Below are 21569 nucleotides of genomic sequence, written 5' to 3' on the forward strand. Positions count from 1 at the left end.
ATCTGCTATTTCCTAGTCAACATCGTAGGAGAGAGTTTAATACAATTTGATATAAATACAAAGGTCTGCTTATTGGGGGGATGCATGAAGCCAAATGACATATTAGGGGGGTACAAATCCTAGAATGCAGGATACATGTGCTACCCAATACGACCCCACCCCTTTCTCAATGGCTGACAAGACAGTTAATTTTTAAAAAAGCACAACAGATATTTCATAGTGAATGCAACATTTATTCTTAAAGAAATAGGTCCATATATGTCATTTTACATTATTTCCTTTCATACTGGGTGAGGAAACAGGCACGTGTTACAGTCAAACGATAAACAATGTCATAGCATCACTGACGTCATTTTCCCTGCTTAATTTTTGGCATTCTCAAACAACAGGAAAAGCAAAACATGCTCTGACTCCCTGGGACAGAGGGGGCCGCTGCTGTACACACACGTCTCCGCACACAGCAGATTTCTTGACAGCAGTGTTTGGACCTCTGGTCGAGGAGGCCGTATCGTTACAGGGTCGAGAAGGACGGAGGACGGGATTCTGAGAGAAGTCCCCTTTTTCCTTCACAGTGATAGCAGCAGCACACACCGGGGCTGGGGGACAGCAGGACATGCAGCGGTTATGGGGGTGACCAGACAGGTGCCTGTTTGAAACTCAGGCGTGGTCTTTCGGTTGAACAACAGAATATAGTATCCAAATGTTTAGAATAGCAAAACCTGCATAAGACACCAATAATAATAATAACTTCTTACTCAAATCCTACAAGGTCTTCATCTGTCAAGAACTCCTTATTGACGTTATCTTTGGGATATTTCCATAAAAAAATAATAATTAAAAACAATAAAAATGGACAGATGTCTCATGAAACTCTAAGTGATCTTCATCCAAGGAACTACATTTGACATGAATTTCTGGGCTGTATTGATAACATCTGCCTCCATCTTTGTAACATTTTCATTTGCACCAACATGCAATGCTGCCACCCTACAGCAGTTAATGTATCTACCCTCTAGAGGAAATCACAGTAAAATTCTTGGTCTTTTGGGTAGCTTAAATAGTCTATGCACTAAAAAGTCTGTGTACTACTGGTAACCTACTGGTGATACGCTGAGGAATGATGCCGATTCACGCCATTGGAGAGTTGATTGAACTGGAATTTCCGCTAAGGTGTAACAGGCAGGGCCTGTAACTGTGACATTTACAGGTGTGATGCGAGAAACGTCACAGCAGAGAGCACACAGACATATACACATATAGGACACATTTGGTGTGTTCGTCTTAACAGTCATGCTCGATCTTCTTTCTCTTCTTTGTCTTTTTTCTGCATTTAAAACCACCAAAAAAAAAAAAAAAACTCACTACTGACAATGCAATTGGTGACACAGAGTTTCTTAAGTGTCACTGTCATACATTATATCCCATTGGTGCATTAGGCAACTATGGTGGCACTTGGGCGAAAAGAAAACGATGTCCTTCACCTAAAGAGAGGGACTCACCGAAAAACACACGTTTGTCAGGGTCGATAAAACCAACCGACGCTCCCTGGCAAATGTAATATTTTGGGGAGTTTATCAGCCGACAGCAGAGCGGCACTCAGCGATACACTGCCAGAGCACAGCGAGCGAGGTGAGCTCTCTGCAGGGCAACAGTGCGTGGGAGACGGACAGAGAGAGAGGGGACGATTAGACAGTGAGGCGGATCTTCCTCTTCATCCCTCGCTAAACAAATCAGCAAAATTCTCGCTTCAGTACAGGCTGTTATTTACGATCGAATCACCCGCTATCTGCAAGATAGGCAGAATCCACAATCTGACAGAGTCGTGTTCCGAGTGAAGACCTTTTATATACAATTTACCTCCATCTATCCATCCATCCAGTCTCCAACTATTTATCCAGCACAGGGTCCGGGGGGTGAAAAATACTTGTAAAATCTATTACACACCCACCACTAACACACCACCCTCGGATATACAACCTTCTAGAGCAAACTTAAAATTCCACCTTGCCTAAGAATGATTTATCATGATTTATTTTGTAGCCATATTTCACCATGTTTTACAGCAGCGGGGAACCAGACAACTAGAGACTTATCTTCCACCGCCTCCCGACACCTTATTCCTGCGGCATCCGCAGTATCCACACTGGAGACTATCAAGATTCACGCAGCATCTTTCAGCCGCTCACCAGTGCCATGGATCAAAGAGTTTTCAGAGAGACGAGAGATCCGAGATGGAATGTAGTCCTTTAACAGATATATGCTGTAACTCAGTCAAATACCAAATGTGTTTTTTCCTAACCAACTGCACACCTCAGCATTCATTATGTATTATGTAAATGGTTGTATAAGGGTGCCTAATAGAGCTGACCATTTGCTTATGTGTTTTACACACAAGTAAAACTGAAAGCTATTTTAAAAGTTTCCTTATATGGGAAAAACTGTGGTGAATAACAGTAGCAGAATAAGTGGTTATTTTTCCACTTAAGAGTCTTTAATGTGAAGTAGCAACATGGAAAAACAGAACAAGGTGTGGATCCAGGAAAGTGATGAGCGCTGGTGATGTCATTCCCCCATGACTGATCAATCATGGTTAGAGACTGGGTGGGAGGGGGCACGGGTTGATTTCATGGGGAGCCATTCCAGTTAAGGTAATCTTTGAGAAACTTCAGACAATAATGCTGGAGGTGCAGTGACCATGAAAGCTGCGCACTGAGGATGTTTGGCCACTAGAGGGAGCAGCTGAGCGCTGGCTGAGGTGGAGCGGGGGCAGGCAGGAAAGAGTTGGCTGTCTCGGGAGATTCACATGGGTTTGGAGGGTCATCTGGGCCGGTGGGAGAGGAAGGGGGGGGGCAGGGAGGCACTGGGGGCAGGCGGGTTAGCAGGAGCACCCTCCTTGGTTTTCGGCGGGGGCACTTGGCAGGCCGGGGCCACGGTGATTGGCGACGGGGCTGGGTTCGCCGTCCATGCTCTCGTTCATCTTCTCACAGATGATGTCCACCAGTCGTTCGAACACCTGCTTTACATTGATGTTGTCTTTGGCACTGGCCTCAAAGAATTGGAAACCTGCAGTGGAGCATTCACAACCCCGAGGGGGGGGCAGCAAAACAAGAGATAAGACTATTAAGGGGAGTACGGTATGGTGCAAGCAGGAGTAAAGAAGGACTAAAGGAAGCGAGACCAAAAAGAAGACACACAGATTCAGTGGGTGCGTCACATGAAGGTGCCTCCGGAACCAGGGCACCAGTGCCGGGGCATACAGGCCGAACTGGACAGACGCAGTGACTGGCGGTCAAACCTGCCTGACAATGTGCACCTGGGTCCAGGACCCTCTGTGGTTAAATAATACAGACAACAGTGTGTATCACTTTGGAGCTTTCAGGACAGCTGGGGGGGGAGAAGGGGGGTCATGTACTAGAATTAAGTGATCCGTGGTCATTGTTGGTCACCACACAGTGCTCCTCTGCATTTAACCCATATGTGACCTACCAGGGGGCAGCTAATTCAGCGCCCGGGGAGCAGTGCTTGGGGCGGTACCTTGCTCAGGGTACCTCAGTGGTGCCTTGCTGGTCGGGGATTCAAACCAGCAATCTTTCAGTTACAAGGGCGCGTCTCTAACCATAAAGTCACCACTGCCCATTGTTTCAAAATGATACTTTGAAACACACAGTAGATCCTAACAGCAATGAGAAGAGATCTCACAGCTAATACAGCATGATGTGACACTTATGTGACATTAGGGGGACCAAGACATCCACCAGCCTGTGGTGAGAACGTGACCCAGAGTTAGTGAGTGAGTGAGTGTCACATTCTCCTGTCCCATTCTCATATGCTCTGCAAATGAGGAACAATAAAATCAAACTGACACCTTCTACCAGAATCAAAAGGGCAAAGGGTGTCACAGGTTCCAGGGTGCATTTCAGCAGTAACTCTGTAGGGGGCGACAGGTGTCCTGCCCGGGAGGGGGGGGTAGGGATGGGGTGCTCACCTAACTCGTCCGCCAGCCGCCGGCCGTCCTCCGTGGGGACCAACCTGTCGTCCTCCAGGTCACACTTGTTCCCCACCAGGATCACCTGGGCATTATCCCATGAGTACGTCTTTATCTGGGTTGCCCTGGGAGACGGGGGGGGGGGGGGGGGGCGGCATAGGAAAGGTGACACAGGTGAGTGACTGGCATCAGCAAGGGGGGCATGACGATGAGGCAATAAATGGAGGTAAAAGTTATAAGGACGGGAAAAAGGGGTAAAGATTAAAGAAAGAGGAGATGATTTAAACCCAGTTTTTGGGTAATATTTATCATCAGAGGGCTTGGCACCATTAGAGGATGCCCTGGATCTGCAGAGTCTCCAAGGGAAAGAGCACTTTTTCTGTTCAGCGTTACAGTAATCAGAGAGAATTGTTATTCATCTGTCTCGTAATGGATAGCAGAACCATGTCAGCAGGGTGCTGTTTCTCTGCGAGGGATTAGGGCGATTCCAAAGGCCCCTCAATGAGGGCCCTGAAAAATGCGGAACGCTATTAGATCGGTCTGGGTTGGGATCCAATAGGATGCGCTTTCATGGCCGCCAAAACTAGCTGCCATTTCTCGTCTACTTTTCCACTCTGACAGGCTGTGACATGTGGGGGGCCCCCTGGTGGCGGCTGGGCCCTAAGCAGCCGCTCACTACGGTTATACCTTGAGGCTGGTCCTGATCATCCCAGCCCATCACTCACCAGTCCTGCACAGCGCTGAAGGAGTCCTGGTTGGTGATGTCATACATGAGCAGGAAGCCCATAGCTCCTCTGTAATAGGCTGTGGTGATGGTCCGGTATCGCTCCTGTCCTGCTGTGTCCTGCCACCAAAGGGGACACAGAACATGGCATTGTGGGACACGCAGAGCTACATTCCCCGTATGTCTGCCTGCTCCGCAACCCACCTCTACATCGAAGCCCAAACTACAAACTCATAACTCAAGCAACCACAGGGAACCGTGACAGTTCTGTGCCAGACTTACAAGCGGCGCTGATGCCGGTGAATTTCTTTCCAAAAAGGCCATAAACATGATTAAATTCACACTGCAACTAAAGGTGAGCGAAGCCCAACTGCATGGCAACCGGCCCATCCTCCTTTGTTACCTGGTAACTGCGTATAAGTGCACAATTAGCATAGACGACTGACATCATTTGGAGGTTGCCCTGGTAACACCGGGTCATTTATGTAGCTGCCTTTTTATAGTTGTGTGTGTGAGGCATATACATTGTGGGGACCAAATGCTCCACAATGTGATTAAAAGCCTGTCATTTTTACGTTGTGGGGACCATTTTTTTCGATCCCCACAAGGGGAAACTCAGTTTTATAAAACTCTGTGACTGCAATCAAAAAACTTTTTTTGTAATTTATGATTGTAGTTAGGGTTGGGTATGGATTAAGGGTGTCATTGTTGGGATTAGGGTTTTTCCAACAGAAATGAATGGATAGTCCCCATAAAAATGGGTGTGTGTGTGTGCGCGTGTGTATGTGTGTGTCCCATCAAATGTCCCCCACAATGTAATAAAAGCCTTTGTTTCAGGTTCTTACAAATATCTCGTATTTAGTTTGGTTACTCATGGTTAAGGTTGGGGCCTGGTAGGAGTTAAGGTTACCATGTTCGGATTAGAGTTTTCCCCATAGGAAGGAATGGAAAGTCCTCACAAAGAAACATTACAAAGCTGTGTGTGTAAGTGTGTGTGTGTAAAGGCTAGATTACTGGTAATCTCATGTTCTAGCAGCCTGACCTACTGTGGCACCATTAAATCAGCTCTGCGGCAGTAAACTGGATTTTCCACATTAAAAGAGGCCCCTACTTGCACTTCAATACTAATCCAATTAGGGGTCACCTTGCGTAATCACCCAGATTAATAAATATCTCAACACATCCGCATACATCCGTGGGACAGAAACACAATGAAAAATGCAAAGAGCCTCGTTTCGATTCTTTCCAATACCTAACAAAAACACAGGTGCAACAAAGGCTTGATGAGCTTGTTTCTACTATCATCAGTGACGCAGAAAGCACTCTGCAAATCTGCAAGAGTCAGCTGGAAACAGGTTATTTTGAAATTAATGTTCATCAGCTGACACTATCTGAGTAGCGTTTGATTGTTTGGTTGCTGCAGGACTTGAACTCACATGACACTTCGGTAAAACCCTCGTATGCCGTCTGTTCGTAAACAGAGACGTGTCATTGGACGTCATCGTGGTGGTGCCAGCACTGGGGACTGGAGCCAAATCTGGCTGCCACATCCCCGTGAGTGCGTCAGTTTGGTCCCTTAGCCACATCGCTGACGCACACAGACGTGACGGGGACCCCCGTCTCCATGAGCTGCAAGCTCATCTGACACAGAAGCACAAAGGCTGCAGACCGTCCTGCTAATGCCGCCCATCACAGGAACCGCAGCACCATCACAGGAACCGCAGCACCATCACAGGAACCGCAGCTCCATCACAGAGACTAGAGCCACTACATCCTGCGAGACCCAAGTTGCCTGGTCCATCAGTCAGATTACAGCCAAAAAACAGACTTCATGATGCTCACAGACAAATGTTCTTTTACCAAAAAAATATACAAAATATATATGCATCCTTCCATTCTCTATGCCAGCTCGGCCCATGCAGGGTCGGGGGTCCGGAGAATAAGCCAGAAGCTACAGGCATGAGGCAGGACACAACCCAGGATGGGGGAGAGGCACATCGCAACAGCAATGAGCCGAATTTCGAGTGGGAGGGGCCATGTCGAGTGGGAGGGGCCATGCCGAGTGGGAGGGACCATGTCGAGTGGGAGGGGCCATGTCGGCAGGGTTCTATAACTGTTATAAACTGATGCCCTAACTACTAACCCGAACCCTCAATATAAAGCCCATCCTACCCCTCATGATAAACCCCGCCTACTTAAAATTGCCCCTCCCACTCAACCCTTGGTTCACAGCTGCAGCGATGCATACTTGAGGCGGGGCACCAAACGCGTCGCAATTTTAGCTAATCTAACTCATTTTACAATGTTTTTGGATTGTGGGGGGAAACCAGTGAACCCAGAAGAAACCCCATGATGACGTGGGGCGAACATGCAAACTCACGTAGAGCCCAGGTGGCGCGCTAACCACTGTGTCATCATTATTATTAATTTACTTTTCCTTCAGTTAGTAGCTCCCCAAGTGGCGCAAATGTAAACACAAGACAAAACTTGATATGTAATAATGTGTATAAAATAGTCAATAAATATGTGCAAAAAACAAAATGGATAAATAGTATATGGTGTGGGGATTGTGAGAGTCCTTAGTGAGTCATAGCTCAAACAAACCGGCACCACCTTCCTTTTCCCAGTTGATCATTAACTGCTCAGGTAAGAATCTGTGGAAAAGCCCTGGAGGAGGCCTGACTGTCCCACACCCTGTAAGTACACCAAGACACTCGTGCAGGAACAGCAGCAGAGCATCCAGCCCGTCTAGAATCACCAGCTCCTCCATGTCTCATACATCAGCACTAGGCAGTCCTTAGAGCTGTGTTTCCCAGCCGGGTCACCGGGTCACAGCCCACGTTTTTGCTCCCTCTCAGCTCCCTGCCAGACAGCCCATGTTTTTGCTCCTTCTCAGCTCCCTGCCAGACAGTCCACATTTTTGCTCCCTCTCAGCTCCCTGCCAGACAGTCCACGTTTTTGCTCCCTTTCAGCTCCCTGCCAGACAGCCCACGTTTTTGCTCCCTCTCAGCTCCCTGCCAGACAGCCCACATTTTTGCTCCCTCTGAGCTCCCTGCCAGACAGCCCACATTTTTGCTCCCTCTCAGCTCCCTGCCAGACAGTCCACATTTTTGCTCCCTCTCAGCTCCCTGCCAGACAGTCCACATTTTTGCTCCCTCTCAGCTCCCTGCCAGACAGCCCACATTTTTGCTCCCTCTCAGCTCCCTGCCAGACAGCCCACATTTTTGCTCCCTCTGAGCTCCCTGCCAGACAGCCCACATTTTTGCTCCCTCTCAGCTCCCTGCCAGACAGTCCACATTCTCCAGCAAAAACATGGGGGTTCCTGAGCACTAGCTTCCGAAACACTGCCTTAGAGCTTCTGGTCCCTCTCCACCCTCCATGTTCAAATGTGGAGGAACTTCAATTATCACTAAGTGGACAGGCTGAAGATTAAAGCACCATTTGGAGGCTGTGTGATAAACCACTGGTCATTTGGGGTTACCTCCCACTGCTGTTTCCCTTAAGTACCACCAGAACTTTACTGACAATCAACAAAAAACGCCTTATTTGGAAGAGGCTTACCATGATTAAACTTACAACACTGCCTTCAGCCAACAAGAATGCGAAATCGATTCCTGCGGTTTTAATTTGATAGGTGAATCTTTAATTTAACGATATTTGGGTTAATTTTAAGAGTCAGGATGTCAGAGACATCTAAAGTACACTTAACATTTTACCTCTTTGCAATGTTGTTTGTTGACTCCTTATCTCTCCATCGTATTTTTCGCTTTGTGCCTGTTTTTCCAAAGGTCTTTCCAAATGTTTTACAGCAGACTTAAGCTGTTAAGCCACCAACGTGGCACCCATTCTCTCACACACCCATGACGACAGTAGTTTGCTTATAGCTTTCCCGTGTTTCCAGTGTTTAGTTAACACAGCAACGCTTCTCCAGTAAGCACACTAACTAGCCCTGCCGTCCCTTGTCACTCAGGCCCAAACAGCAGCTTCGCTGGGATGGAACCAACCTTTCAAATGAGGTGTCACTGCCCCAGTTCCTACCCAAGTTCCTTCCTTCCCTCCAGCTCTCTGAAGATCACCAAGCGCCCACCAAACTCACCCAGATCTGCAGCTTGACCCGCTTGTCATTGCGGTATACTGTCTTGACCTTAAAGTCGATGCCCACAGTGCTGACGAAGGCCGAGGTGAAGGAGTTATCCGCATATCGGAACAGGAAGCTGGTCTTGCCCACGCTGCTGTTCCCGATGATCAGCAGCTTGAACATGTAGTCGAAGTTCTGGTCCGCCGCGTCCTTCTGGGACTGCTGCAGGCGCGAGTCGTTCACTGTCGCCATCTAGTGAGGAGAAAGCAGCATTGACTACGGCTTGGTGACTGAACAGTAGAGAAGACAGATGTTTACCAACCAAAATGCTTTGGATAGACATTAAAACAAAGGGAACAATTTTACCATAGAACACACATATTATTTATTATAATATTTTCATCCTAGCTTAGCTGAAGCTCACATAAGCCCTCCAGAAGCTTACCACACAATTTTTTCTCCCAGAATGTTGAATAAAATACTTGAAATAAAAGGGACACAGAGAGTGACGGAGTCTCACACCCCCCAACCCATCCCAAGGCCTCCTTGCCACTAAAATGATGAAGACAGTCTCCATGGAAACCAGCCCAACAAAAAAGCACATGGATCCATTAGAGAGCCACCCAATACCCACTCAGCAGAGATCATTGGCAGCAACAGAACTATGATAAATTTAAGAAGAAAAAAACAAAAGACAGCTTGTATTACATAGCAAACAAAGGCTGCATGAATCAATTAGTGTTTTTAGTGAGAAACTCCCTTTTCAATGCTTTATAAATATCAGACAAGTGTCATTCTGGTTGCTCATGCTGTCATTTCCGACATTAATCATTTCACTGGCATAGACAGAAGTGTTTTTGGGTGAACCTGTAAATATGACCAGTTAGAGAAGATGTGAGACATGGGTGTGAATTTAATGCCTCCCATCACAGGCTGAACCACCTCACTGTCCTTTTTTCACGAGTAAAGTGTGAGAGTCATGAATGAAGAGGACGTGTACCACGCTGAGCCAGGTTTGGGTTCAGTCGAATTAAAACTAATTTCAATTCAAACCCATCTAAAATCAAATCAACAGAGAGCAAACAAACCTGGCAGATGTCCGCAGAAACAGGTACATGACAGCTGGAAGGCAGGACCTGCGTGTCGGTAAAGACTGCTCTCTACAACTGAACAGTGTGAATGTAGGCGTGGGCCATAGCATTGCACGTACCGACTGTACGGCTGTGGTCTTCTCATCGATAATCCAGCGATAGGTCTATGCTTTGGTGGATTATTCATAAGAAGATTTTAGATTGAAATTATTAGTGACACGACAGAGGAGTCTTAAGCCGCTTTACTATGAGACTAGACTACTTTCATCCCGCATAAGAGACCGAAGCTGGGATAAGCCGAGTTCTGTTTCTCACGCAGCAAAATCACATGTGGATACCAGGATTTGCACATCTTGTTAACTTTGCGGTGCTGCTGATAACCAGAATTACCACACTGCTGGTTTCAGCAGAGCAAAACTGGCTCTTTATTTCACCTCCTTCTCATTAACGCAAAACCACCCTTTTTATTACGTCTTGACTGCTCTGTCACATATGGGTTAAATACAGACCACACACGTCATTATTGTGCAGTGTGCTCTGGTTTGTCAACAATGGAAGCCACTCACTTTCACTTCACATGAACTGTCTGTACAGGGTTATCACAGAAATCCCATTTTATAAGAGAATCAAAATCTAATGACAAAGACAGCAGTTTAGCTCCACAAGAATTTGTACAGAAAACTTTATTTTGCTATTAGTTTATTGCAGGTTATCAAAACATTATTAGCAGTACAGATGTGATCCGCACGCTACATCAAAATAAGCTGGGGCCCAAGACCTTTTAAAACCTAAACGTAGGCCCCTACTTCTTTTCTATCCTGATAATCCATCCATCCATTTTCCAAGCCGCTTATCCTACTGGGTCGTCCAGAGCCTATCCCGGAAGCAATGGGCACAAGGCAGGGAACAACCCAGGATGGGGAGCCAGCCCATCGCAGGGCACACTCACACACCATTCACATACAGACCACGGGCAATTTAGCAACTCCAATTAGCCTCAGCATGTCTTTGGACTGTGGGGGGAAACCGGAGTACCCGGAGGAAACCCCACAATGACATGGGGAGAACATGCAAACTCCACACACATGTGACCCAGGCAGAGACTCGAACCCGGGTCCCAGAGGCAAGAGGCAACAGTGCTAACCACTGCACCACCATGCCGCCCCTATCCTGATAATAAGGGATGGAAATTAAAATGATGTCGATTCGGAATGGCAGGCGATGCCAAGGTAAAACGGAGAGAGCGGCACCGTTATGTCCCATTATCTGTTACCTCGGGTCAAATGAATTATAGTATTATTCTGGGGAACATTGCCCAACTTCTGTCACGAAGGTAAAACTGAAAACAATGAATGAAAAAGGCCGAGAGGGAACGCAGGAGCTGCTTTGTTTATAAAAGGGGCGCCGCAGCCCGTACGGGACACAATTCATTCCAGAGAGCAGGATGTGACACACCTCAGAAAACGACACGCTGAAATTAACAGCCGGGTCTGTCCCACTGTGACACATCAGCTGTACATTACGGCTTTGTGCCTGAACAGACACGTATACAGTGAAAACCGTAAATGGCCCCGATGCCCATTTTACAGTTCATGCACAAAACTGGGTATACTGACTCAGGTTATTTTTTTACCCACGCTTGGAAAAGTAGTTAAAAAGTAGCATGGATGGTCTCTTTTACATCTTCATTAGTGGACTCCCTACCATGTATGCATATTGTGCATGGCCTAGATGCATCTGCCCCGTCTATCTCGGATATTAACAAGACACACACGCACAGCAGTAACACTGCAGTCAGCAAAACTGCAATTCTGCGGTAATAGTAAATAATACGAAAAGAAAAGCAGGTATAGAAATGGATGGTTAAATAGATTTTTCCGTTTGTGAGCATAGACTATAACCATATGTTAAGCACAAAACGAAACGAAACAATAAAAAACATAGATAACCATGAATTTGTGATACGCATTTAATCGACAATATTTAGACGGGATTAAATAGTCGACTTTCGTGTAAGAGGAAACCTATGGTGTAGTTTTTTTAAGTTATGAAGCGCAATGAACCACAGGGCACTTGCTTTAGGCATTCGTTGGTGCATAGTTGACAGCACAAATCAAACCTCAGTTACCCCCTCCTTCAAAAAACAGCAGCCCAACCACCATCCACAATTACACAATTATAAAATACACACCAACAAACTACAACAATCGCGCCAATACACAAACTTTAACTACTCAGAAGTACTAACTATAAATTGGTAGTCATATTTATAATAAGCGAACTCCACAAATAAGAATCCGAGATCTACCATATGGACGCTCCCAGTCTCTGCATCCGCGCTCACAGGCGCATATAGTTCAGTAAAGCAAACTAAATGCAAAGTGACACACAAAAAGGAAATAAAATGAACAAACCGTTTGTTGAGGGAGCCCTCCTTAAAGCCCTTTTTAATGGTGGATTGCTTGCGCCGGAGGAGAGCAGCTCCAAGGTTCACAGATCGCCTCTTTTCCGCTGCCACCCTCTCTCACTGCCCTCTTTTTCCGCCGATAGCTCCTCTCCCGGATCTCAAACGGAGCTCGTCCGTCTGCGATGCTCACTTACGGAAGTGTGTTTCTTGGATATAGTGCAGAGACACAGCGTCCCACCGCGAAAAAAAAATCTAATGGTAAATAAAAGAAATTGCATGTTCAAATAAACCTACGACGCTGATCTTATCATTTGGTAAATACTTTCGCAAGGTTTATGCACGTTAAACGTTGCAATATACATCTCAATTAACTGCCTAGTATGTGATTTTGATCAACAGTGCGCAATTCTGTTACAGGTTGCAGAAATTACAGCGCGATATTGCCGTACCATTGAAACACGCACCGAAAGTGATTTATCGCTCTGATACAAATAGGTTGATATTTTATTTATAACGCACTTACACTAATTACAGACCTGCCGTTACATTTGAAAAAAATACAAACTTTGTCCCTACTTTGTTGCTAAAACGTACTTCATTTTTTTAAATGAACAATAGTCTATTACACATACCTGGAAACAGGCACACACGCATACACAAATAATGTAATTCATAAATTGTGTAGGCCTATATTACAAGATGTTTTCCTACGTGGAGTCCAAAGAACTGTTTTGATCCACTGATGATGCCAAATATGAGTAGATATTTTAATAGATTGGCAACGTAGCTTGTATAACCATGATCTTTATAGAAATTTAACTTACGTAGACAGCTGTATACATGAGATGCAGGTCTCCGCATGCGCTTTTACGTTGGACGTGATCAAGCAAACACAAGGATATTAAGGTACATTTCCTCAATGCTGGATTTAACCAGGTCAGATTCCACCTGAGTTCTGGGGGACGGTCGCCTCAGCGCCTCAGGCAGGCCTGAACCAACATGTAATGTCGGTGATTGAAGCACAGATGGGTCAATAAGAGTTCATCATCAACCAGGTCCTGCCTTCTTTCTCTATGCATAACCCCACCTCCCAAATCAGCTCAAAAACAATGCGGCATTTGTTATTAAAACAATGGCAGAGAGGAAACCGTACAGTTATCTTTCTATATATGAAATACACTACTTTTAACAATCTTTTCCATTTGTCAAATCCAAGATCAGCGCCCCCTATTGAGAATGGCGCCGCTATTTATTTTACAGAAGCGGTCCTCATTTGGGAAGTGGGGTTAATGACGTCACACATAACTGTATTTTGTTATAGTTTTACTATACATACAAAAAGAATAATCCACTAAGCAGCCACCAGGCACTCACTGGTAGTAAGGGAGCTGGGTTGTTACACATGGGAGGAAATTAAAGAGACAGACTCCCCTATAATTTTTCTTCAAAAAATAATAAATTAAAAAACACATGGAAAATGTTGTGGTAAGGGGAGTCTGACCTCACCTCATCAATAGAAAAGGGATACGGGAGTGCAGGGAAAACTCCGTGAAGATCAGGGGCAAAACGTACCCGAGGTTATCAGCCAAAAACCTCATATCGACCAATCAGAAGTTTAGGAAGGTGACAACATGAGCACCGCTAGCTGACACTGTAGCAGGTGGCGACCTCACACCCACCACACATCTGAGGATATTGTTCTGGGCTCTGATCTCTGATTCTGTTTCCAATAGCAGCAGGGCCATCCTTAGTCCCCAGGGCCGCCTGACAGGGAGGAACGACAGACTCCAGATCCACAGATGTCGCGTGATCTCAAAGGGCTGCCCTCCGCCATGTCGACTCGTCCATAAATCGTGTTCCGCCTGATGGAAGTGCTGCTCCAGGCACTGAAAGGGAGGCCTGGCAGACTGCAGCAGAAACCAGGATTACTGCGCCGTTACAGCACCCCCCCCAAACGCTCTGCACCAATCTCTAATGCATCCCCTCGTATCCGCATCGTTCCTCCCGCTCACTGGTTTCCTCCGGTTCTGATTGGGGGGGGCGGGGAATCAATACACTCTGCGCCCATCTGGCACATGCATTCAAGCAAAAGCCGGGTTCTGCTCACCCATAATCACTTTATTCTTCCAAATAAACAATTTTAAACAGGCACACAGGGAACAAAGGCTTTGAATAGAGAATTTGGGGATGAAGCAAAAGGATGAGAATAATAATAAAAGAATTAGCAACAATAAAAATAAAACAACATATTATAGCTTTTATGTTTTATAAACATGACGTGTAATGCGAGGCAGTGCGATAAGTATGTAAACAGGTTCAGCCATGGGGACAATGCCGGGCGGGGTCATTGGAGTCCCACAGCCGCTGGAATTCCCTGATGAAGGGCTGCACCAGATCAGGCTCCTCCGTTACCAGCATGTTCTCCTTGTTGCACTGTATGGCCGTCGTGGTCCAGTTGAGGGAGCCGGAGATCAGCAGCCGGCCGTCCAGCACCGCAAACTTGTGGTGCATGTACACGGCCCCCATCTCGTGCCTCACGTTGACTCCTAATGGTAGCGGAAGGGAGGTGTACGAGAGGTGGGTGGAGCTGAAGTAACCGTGACTAATGCGGCAGAGGCAAAACGTCGCATTTATCAAATGCAGCGGGGAGGACATGAGGGAAAATACATGCTGTGAGCGCTAAAGCTGCACGACAGAAAAAAAAAAAAAAAAAAGTGTAATTTTTTGCAATAAATACTGAGATATTTATAAAGCAAAAAATGAGGTAAAAACCCAAAATAAACTAGTTATGCATCGCTTAGTGCCCTGGGTACATTCTGTACAACAGGATGTTAGGAGACTTGCATGCTCTGTAAACATCACACTATCTATTGCACCGATACCGTACCTGCACTGCCTAAATAGCCAAGACACATTATATAAGACAGCACACTTTAAAATAAGGATTAAACTGCAGTAAATGCATAACTGTATAACATCCATAACTATAAAGTATTAAGGGAATTAAGTTGATGTGAACTGTACGATTATACAGCTGTTAGTGCAGTAGCTTTGTTTACACTGGCTACATGTGGTGCGTTACGCCCAGTTATGTCTGCTGTGCCCCATTAGCCAATCAGGATTTTAGCCTTATGGAATCTGATGTATATGTGGCCAGATGTTACGTGGAAGGACGTTAAGTAACGTATAACTGTGTAGGCAAATGAACTTATCTATGAAAAGTGTCTGTCAAATAAGTTGCTGGTCTTGTTGCCAGTTGTGCCAACACAAAGCTGTACCAACAAATCACTTGCTTCTGCTCAGTATTGTCTATGGGATCCAAAACATTTCCATATTGTCTTTTAGCGACCCATGTCTCGATCGCCTTTCGTCTCCTCACTCATTTTTTGTTAAATTTTGTCACGAAAGGCGTGACACTGTCTTTGCGTAAATCTGACAACAAGGACGGGAACGATTACGATTGGCTCAGAGAGCGCATGCAAAAGCATAGGAAAACTTTATTTTTAATGTATACTTGATAATTATGAAATCAACGCTTGCCAAGTTTTGTTTCCTATAAGAGAGCTAAACGTAGCAAAACTTGAAGATCTCAGCTCTGTAAATTTTATTGTCAGGTTTTCAAAATGTCACAATAGTGCTGCTGTACACCATGGTATGTCTGGATGGTATAACTATGAAAAGTTAAATAGCGCCCAGGCCTAGTCTGACCCAGCGGACTATCGTGCTCCTTGCTTTGTGAGAACTGCATGTGCGCAACATGTGATCTTGATATAAACAGACCACATTGTGTAGGCCTAACAGGGATACCGTTTCGGCTGAATACTTTCAGCAACAAGACATTGCCGTTTATGTTACTGGTACTGAGAGCTGATGCGTGGGTTAGAAACAGACACTCACAATGCATACAGTGCTACTCCATTGGTCTCAAACACTTCGCAGATATCAAACAACCTCTGAGAAATACAGCCAGTTGATTCTTTTTAAAGAGCCTGTTTTCATGCATATCTGGGGACAAATTAAGAAGTTGGTTCTCTCTCGTCCATGCCCCTCCCTTACCCAGCATCCCCTTCTCCGGTGACAGCTCCCCCGACAGGAGAAACACCCACATGGCGTGCTCTTGCTCCGCCCATTAGTGCCAGGAGCTGAGCTTTAATTAAGCTAGAGTCACAGACAGGGAGAGCGATTGCCTGCCCCTTGAGGCACTCCTGCTATTTTTAACATCCCCACTGTTCTGGGGGAGTCTGAATGTCGGCCTTTCATTTATTTAATCAGGGCTTTTAGACATCATAAAGTGAATTTAGCACAGTTAAAAATGCAAGCAGACAAGCTGTCCCTGTCTCTTAAGGTGTCTGCCTCCCTCACCCAGTAGGTGGGGGAGGGGCATGGAGGCTGGTGCGCCATTGGACGAGAGACAACTAACTTATTAATTTGCCCCCATATATACATGGAAACAGGCCCCTTAAAAAGAGTCAACTGCCTACATTTCTGAGAGGTGATTCATGATTAAATAATCCAGATAAGGATTTGAAGGATTTGAGGCAACAAACCATATTCACAGCTGTCTAGGACATGGAGCCTCACTCTGCCCACCAGGTGCCTTCAGAGGGCTGGTGGTTGGGAGAGGGAGCTTAGGACAGATGGCTTTGTCCTGCAAGGTGACCACCGCTTAAAAAGCTCGTCACAGTAAGTTTGGTTGCCAGACTCATCCTATCATCCTCGACAACCAAGGGCGCTTTTCCACTGCATCGGGAACCGTACCTCTGGTTCGGTACTTTTGGTACTTTCCTATTGCATTGACTTCCGGTCAAGTACCAGAAGGACCAAACCACCCGCATTACTTTTTTGGTATTTCAGTACTTTGGCGTGAGACTTATGTTCATATATGATCACTGTCAATTGGTCATGCAAACAGCCTGCCTCTGCAATACAATACAATACAAGTTACAAACTCAGAAAAAAATAAAAAAATAGTAGTAATAATGAGTTAGGATGTGTGGACAAATGAAGAGACTCAAAATTTAATTGCAATCTGGTCATAAGAAGCATTAGATGATCTGAATGGCACGACAAGAAATAAAAGAAGTATTTGCTATAATATACGAGGGATGCACTATAATGGAAATAAACAAACACCGCAATGTGATTTTGTTGTAATAAATACCGGGGTATTTTAAAGCAAAAGAGGGTTCGAAATATTTCTCTAACAAACCCATCTGACTGACTTAAACCAAAAGGATGAAAATGATAAGAAAGTGTGTGCACGGCTATTGCAAAAGCAGGGCCGTGAACTTTACACTGAAACTATATGCTTGCATTTTTGGACCTAAAATATGGACTGTCTGGGAGACCACGCAGAACGGTTTGAGAACCACTGTACTAGATAATCACGAAAAGGAACAGTAATTAATAGTTTTGTGCCTTTGACAAGTAAAAATGCTGTAGTGAAACTTAAGTCCCCTGCGTTATAATGTCTGTACAGTATGAAGATATGAAAAAGCCTGATCTCAAACGAGATTTATTTTTTTTTTTTAAGAATTTAGTGATTAACTGTCATTGTTGACACACCACAGCACACAACAACGAAACGTGTCCTCTGCATTTAACCCATCTGTGACAATGTGACATAGCAGGGGGCAGCTGCTTGGGGGCGGTACCTTGCTCAGGGTACCTCAGTATCTTGCTGGTCGGGGATTCCAACCTGCAATCTTTCAATTACAAGTGCGCTTCCCTAACCATTAAGCCACCACTGCCCACAGCGATCCTGGTCCTTGCGACATGCGCATAACTTGCGATGTCGGTATTAATATTAAATACTATAGCTATTTACTATAACCAATACTATATACTATAGCCATCAGTACAAAATAGCCTGCATTGTGCTGGGATGTCACACAGCGGCAGTACCAGCTTTCACACCACTGGAAAACACAGTTCCGTACATGTGGTACTTTAATGATGTAGCAAAAGCACGGTCCTGGTGCATTGGAAAAGCACCCCAAGGGAATGAACAACCACCCCTCATGCAGAAGTGCCTCATTATGCCACAGGTACAATAGCAGTAGGCCCAAGCTTGAGCCATTACAGAAAACACTGCCCCATTAAAGCAGACTGCCGTTCAGAGCTGGCATACCTGCCCTGCGGAGGGCGCTGATCTGGGAGCCGCTGATGGCCATGTAGTTCTTATCGGTGATGACGCGCACCACGACCCCCCTGGCCTGCAGCAGCAACACGGCCCGACTGAGTGACTGGTTGGAGAAGGCAAAGATGCACAGGTCCAGGGAAGTGTTGGCAGACAGGAGGTGCCTCAGGAGGCGGGTGAAGGAGGTCTCCTGGCCGTGGGGGAGGGGGCAAGGGCAGGAGCTGTGAGGTGGAGTGTGAGAAAACATCAGGAGTGAACACCTGGGGGTGGGACAGGGGGTTATTTATTATGACCTGTTCACTGTTTCCATGTCTTATCACAAATACATTCGCTTATAAATCCATCCATCCGGGAGATGCCAAATCAATAAATAAATGTGGTACATGAGCGAGTTAACCTTATTACTGATTTATAGACAAGTCAGAGGTATTTAAAAAGTCTGTTTAACCACAAAGCGCTGGCCATAGAGCAGATTAAATAAGAGATGTAACATTTTTCCATCTTACATCCCGGTCAGGGTCGGCCTGGAATCCACCCCAGGCTGTACATAATGCGGGGTATGTAAGACACACACTGAACCATGTAGGAAGGTCACGTGACACACAGAACGCGCAAACCCCGCACACGCAGGAGGGAGACTTGCATAAGTCTGTATTGCTCCTTGCTGCAATTTACGTTACTGTAATTACATTACTAAATTCCAAAACTTAAGCAAATTACTAACTGGCTTTATTATCCAACGCATCTTAAACGAAGCAATTTTATGTAAAAAAAAAAAAATGCATATCCACTGCTTTAGTACGCTGTCCATAGTAACGAGACGGTTTATACAGCCACGAATTATACATTAATCGTATCGTATAATTCGAACACACAATTACCATGCGACCAAACGAATAGTCAATGAGAAGTTAGACAGCCGGGGTTCCTCTAGGCGACTGCGCAGCCTGTCACTACCGAACAGCTTGTATTTTACTAGCTAAGGATAAGAACCAAACAGCAAAACTGAACCTCACGACTAACCTATTATCAGTTTCACGTGGTTTTCTTTCACGAAGGACTCATCGACTTAAATAGGAGAAATGCGAGATGGTTACTTGGGGAGCGCCTCGCCCGGCCGAAATAGGTGCTCCACGCAGGTGACGTCGACGGGGAAGAAGAGGACCTCCTTCAGTAGAGCACGGGGGCCGCCGCGCCTCCACCGCAGCAGCCTGGCCAGGCAGTCCAGTCCGAGGAGCACGGCGAGCGCGCCTAGGCCGAAAAGCCTCATCGCGGACATGCTGGTGATGGAGGAGCACTCCGAATGGAGGGGGACAGACCAGACAAGTGCTCCGGGATCAGCAGTTGTATTATTTTGTATGTATTATTATAACCAATCTTTACAACATTTACGCAAACTAAAAAACTCATTTAAAACGGAACACGACATAAATATCAATAATACTCCTTAATTATTTAAACGTCCAGAGCAGTTTACAGTAAACACGGGCACTAAACAACATATAGCGCTCACCGCTAGAATAATTACACGTTTTCTTAAAAAAAAACTTTAATAACGGCCACTGTGAGGCACAGCCACGCCCTACAAACGCACACCGCTCAGGAGGCGATACGACTCCCTCCCAAGGGGCCCCCGATGACGTCTAAGACCTGCTATCACGTGACTTCACGTCGAACAATTTGACCGCCATACTGGAAAAGTCGAAGCCATGTCTTTCCACTGTGCAGTTTTTAGTTGCAGACACAGGCGTAGATCCTGCTCCAGTGATATAACCTTACATCTTCGGAATAGCACAGTATACCAGTTTTAATTTCCCCTACAGTATGAATATTTAATATGTTGCCATATCGCAGCATAGCTAGAATGACAGCTGTAACACTTCTATAGGCAGCAAATGATATAATATTGTGCACTATGGAAACACTATGGATCGCTGTGCAGAGTGTATCGAGAGAGTGCCCCTGTTAACCGTGCATACCCTTCTTACTAACAGTAAGTGTTGGGCAGACCAAAGATTTTGTTTCTACTAACCAGTTGAGCATACAGAGTCACAGTCACAGAGTAGTCAACTGGTTGGTAGAAACAAAATCTAAGTGATCTGCCAAGCTAAATATACGTCATTGGAGGTGCCAGCCGCCAGGTTCAGAGCCCTGAATTTCCCTAATCAATTCAATCATTTCATTCCTTCTTCTGCCCCCTAGGGAGACCCTCAAGCACAGTGATCATAACAAGAACTATTTACAGCATAGTCCCTTCTTGAGACCGTAATGCTACCATGTTAATATGGTATAATGTGGTTAATATATAGCACTGGGGGATGTCAGAGAGGCATAAGTTCCCTGACAGATTCAGAGGGAGGGGCAACACTTGACAATAGACCTTGAATCCATGAAATACACAAAATTGGGTGCTGGGGCATGGGTTTCTAAGTATGCTCCTGTATAGCTTACATTACATTAGAGTGAACTGTGCCTCTTGTACTACAGAACAAAAAGCCTCCCTGATACAGAATAAAATGCAGTTTCAGCAGATCAGCTCACAGCATAATGAACAGTTAAGGTGTTTCTATCATTCTGTCATACCTATGGAGTTACTGCACACAACAGAAATTCAACTTCATTCTCCTTTCCAGCTCTTTCCTAGCTATAAATTCCTGCTAATTATGTCTGGGTTTTTAACCCGGTATATTTTTTCTTGAAAAAAATGTTCGTGATGTTGAGTTCTCATTTAAATAAATTTATACCAAGCCAGCCAAATTAGGAATTATTACAATTGATGAATGTGCCGGGTAGGAAAATCATAAAATCGGTAGTATTTTGTGCTAGGATACTTTAAACAGGAAATATGCTGTGCTCCACAATGCGTGGGAATTGATCAAATATGTTCCATGTAGATTTAGGTTGATAGCATTTTCTGAGTCATTAGTAAACTTCGATATATATAACTATCATTTAATACTATATCAGGAAATTCCAATAAGGTAGGGCGACTTGATGGAATATTTTAAACCTGCAGCCTGGATAACTTCGCCTACCTTGAAAAGCATCGATGGCAGTTAAAACGAACCAAAGCGTTATGAAACACGTACAGTACTATAGAAAGTTAAAGCGTAATCATGTTTCATCTACTATGGGGATTCACCGC

At 45.3% G+C, this 21569-nt stretch overlaps 2 protein-coding genes across 3 annotated transcripts; both read right to left on the bottom strand.

Annotated features, from left to right (window-relative positions):
- Positions 1-212: 212 nt before the first annotated feature.
- LOC125742286 (ras-related protein Rab-3D-like) lies at positions 213-13471 on the bottom strand. The gene is made up of 6 exons (XM_049014173.1): positions 13110-13471; positions 12293-12537; positions 8806-9039; positions 4711-4829; positions 3986-4110; positions 213-3063 (listed from the first exon to the last, which is right to left on the bottom strand). The coding sequence occupies exons 3-6, from the start codon at positions 9037-9039 to the stop codon at positions 2876-2878; spliced, it is 666 nt and encodes a 221-aa protein (XP_048870130.1). The 5' UTR covers positions 12293-12537; positions 13110-13471; the 3' UTR covers positions 213-2875.
- A 342-nt stretch (positions 13472-13813) lies between these two features.
- pld6 (phospholipase D family, member 6) lies at positions 13814-20050 on the bottom strand. 2 transcript variants are annotated; one of them, XM_049014175.1, is made up of 4 exons: positions 19938-20034; positions 19522-19704; positions 18416-18645; positions 13814-14831 (listed from the first exon to the last, which is right to left on the bottom strand). In XM_049014175.1, exons 2-4 carry the CDS (start codon positions 19701-19703, stop codon positions 14602-14604), a joined length of 642 nt encoding a protein of 213 aa, XP_048870132.1. In that variant the 5' UTR covers position 19704; positions 19938-20034; the 3' UTR covers positions 13814-14601. The 2 variants fall into 2 exon arrangements, with proteins under 2 accessions (XP_048870132.1, XP_048870131.1); XM_049014174.1 differs by having other exon boundaries at positions 19522-20050.
- Positions 20051-21569: the final 1519 nt, after the last annotated feature.

The sequence above is a fragment of the Brienomyrus brachyistius genome, chromosome 5 (genome assembly GCF_023856365.1).
Source record: "Brienomyrus brachyistius isolate T26 chromosome 5, BBRACH_0.4, whole genome shotgun sequence".
In the NCBI taxonomy this organism is placed as follows: domain Eukaryota; kingdom Metazoa; phylum Chordata; class Actinopteri; order Osteoglossiformes; family Mormyridae; genus Brienomyrus; species Brienomyrus brachyistius.

What these genes read in the sequence shown, in the direction of transcription:
- LOC125742286 (XM_049014173.1), bottom strand. Translation starts at nt 9,039, where the DNA reads ATGGCGACAGTGAACGACTCGCGCCTGCAGCAGTCCCAGAAGGACGCG. An exon ending in TTCAGCGCTGTGCAGGACTG is followed by an intron (nt 4,111 to 4,710) that starts GTGAGTGATGGG and finishes CCCGTCTCCCAG; the next exon opens with GGCAACCCAGATAAAGACGT. An exon ending in GCGGCTGGCGGACGAGTTAG is followed by an intron (nt 3,064 to 3,985) that starts GTGAGCACCCCA and finishes GCTCCACTGCAG; the next exon opens with GTTTCCAATTCTTTGAGGCC.
- pld6 (XM_049014174.1), bottom strand. Translation starts at nt 19,703, where the DNA reads ATGTCCGCGATGAGGCTTTTCGGCCTAGGCGCGCTCGCCGTGCTCCTC. An exon ending in CCGGGCGAGGCGCTCCCCAA is followed by an intron (nt 18,646 to 19,521) that starts GTAACCATCTCG and finishes TCCACCTCACAG; the next exon opens with CTCCTGCCCTTGCCCCCTCC. An exon ending in CAGCGCCCTCCGCAGGGCAG is followed by an intron (nt 14,832 to 18,415) that starts GTATGCCAGCTC and finishes CGCTACCATTAG; the next exon opens with GAGTCAACGTGAGGCACGAG.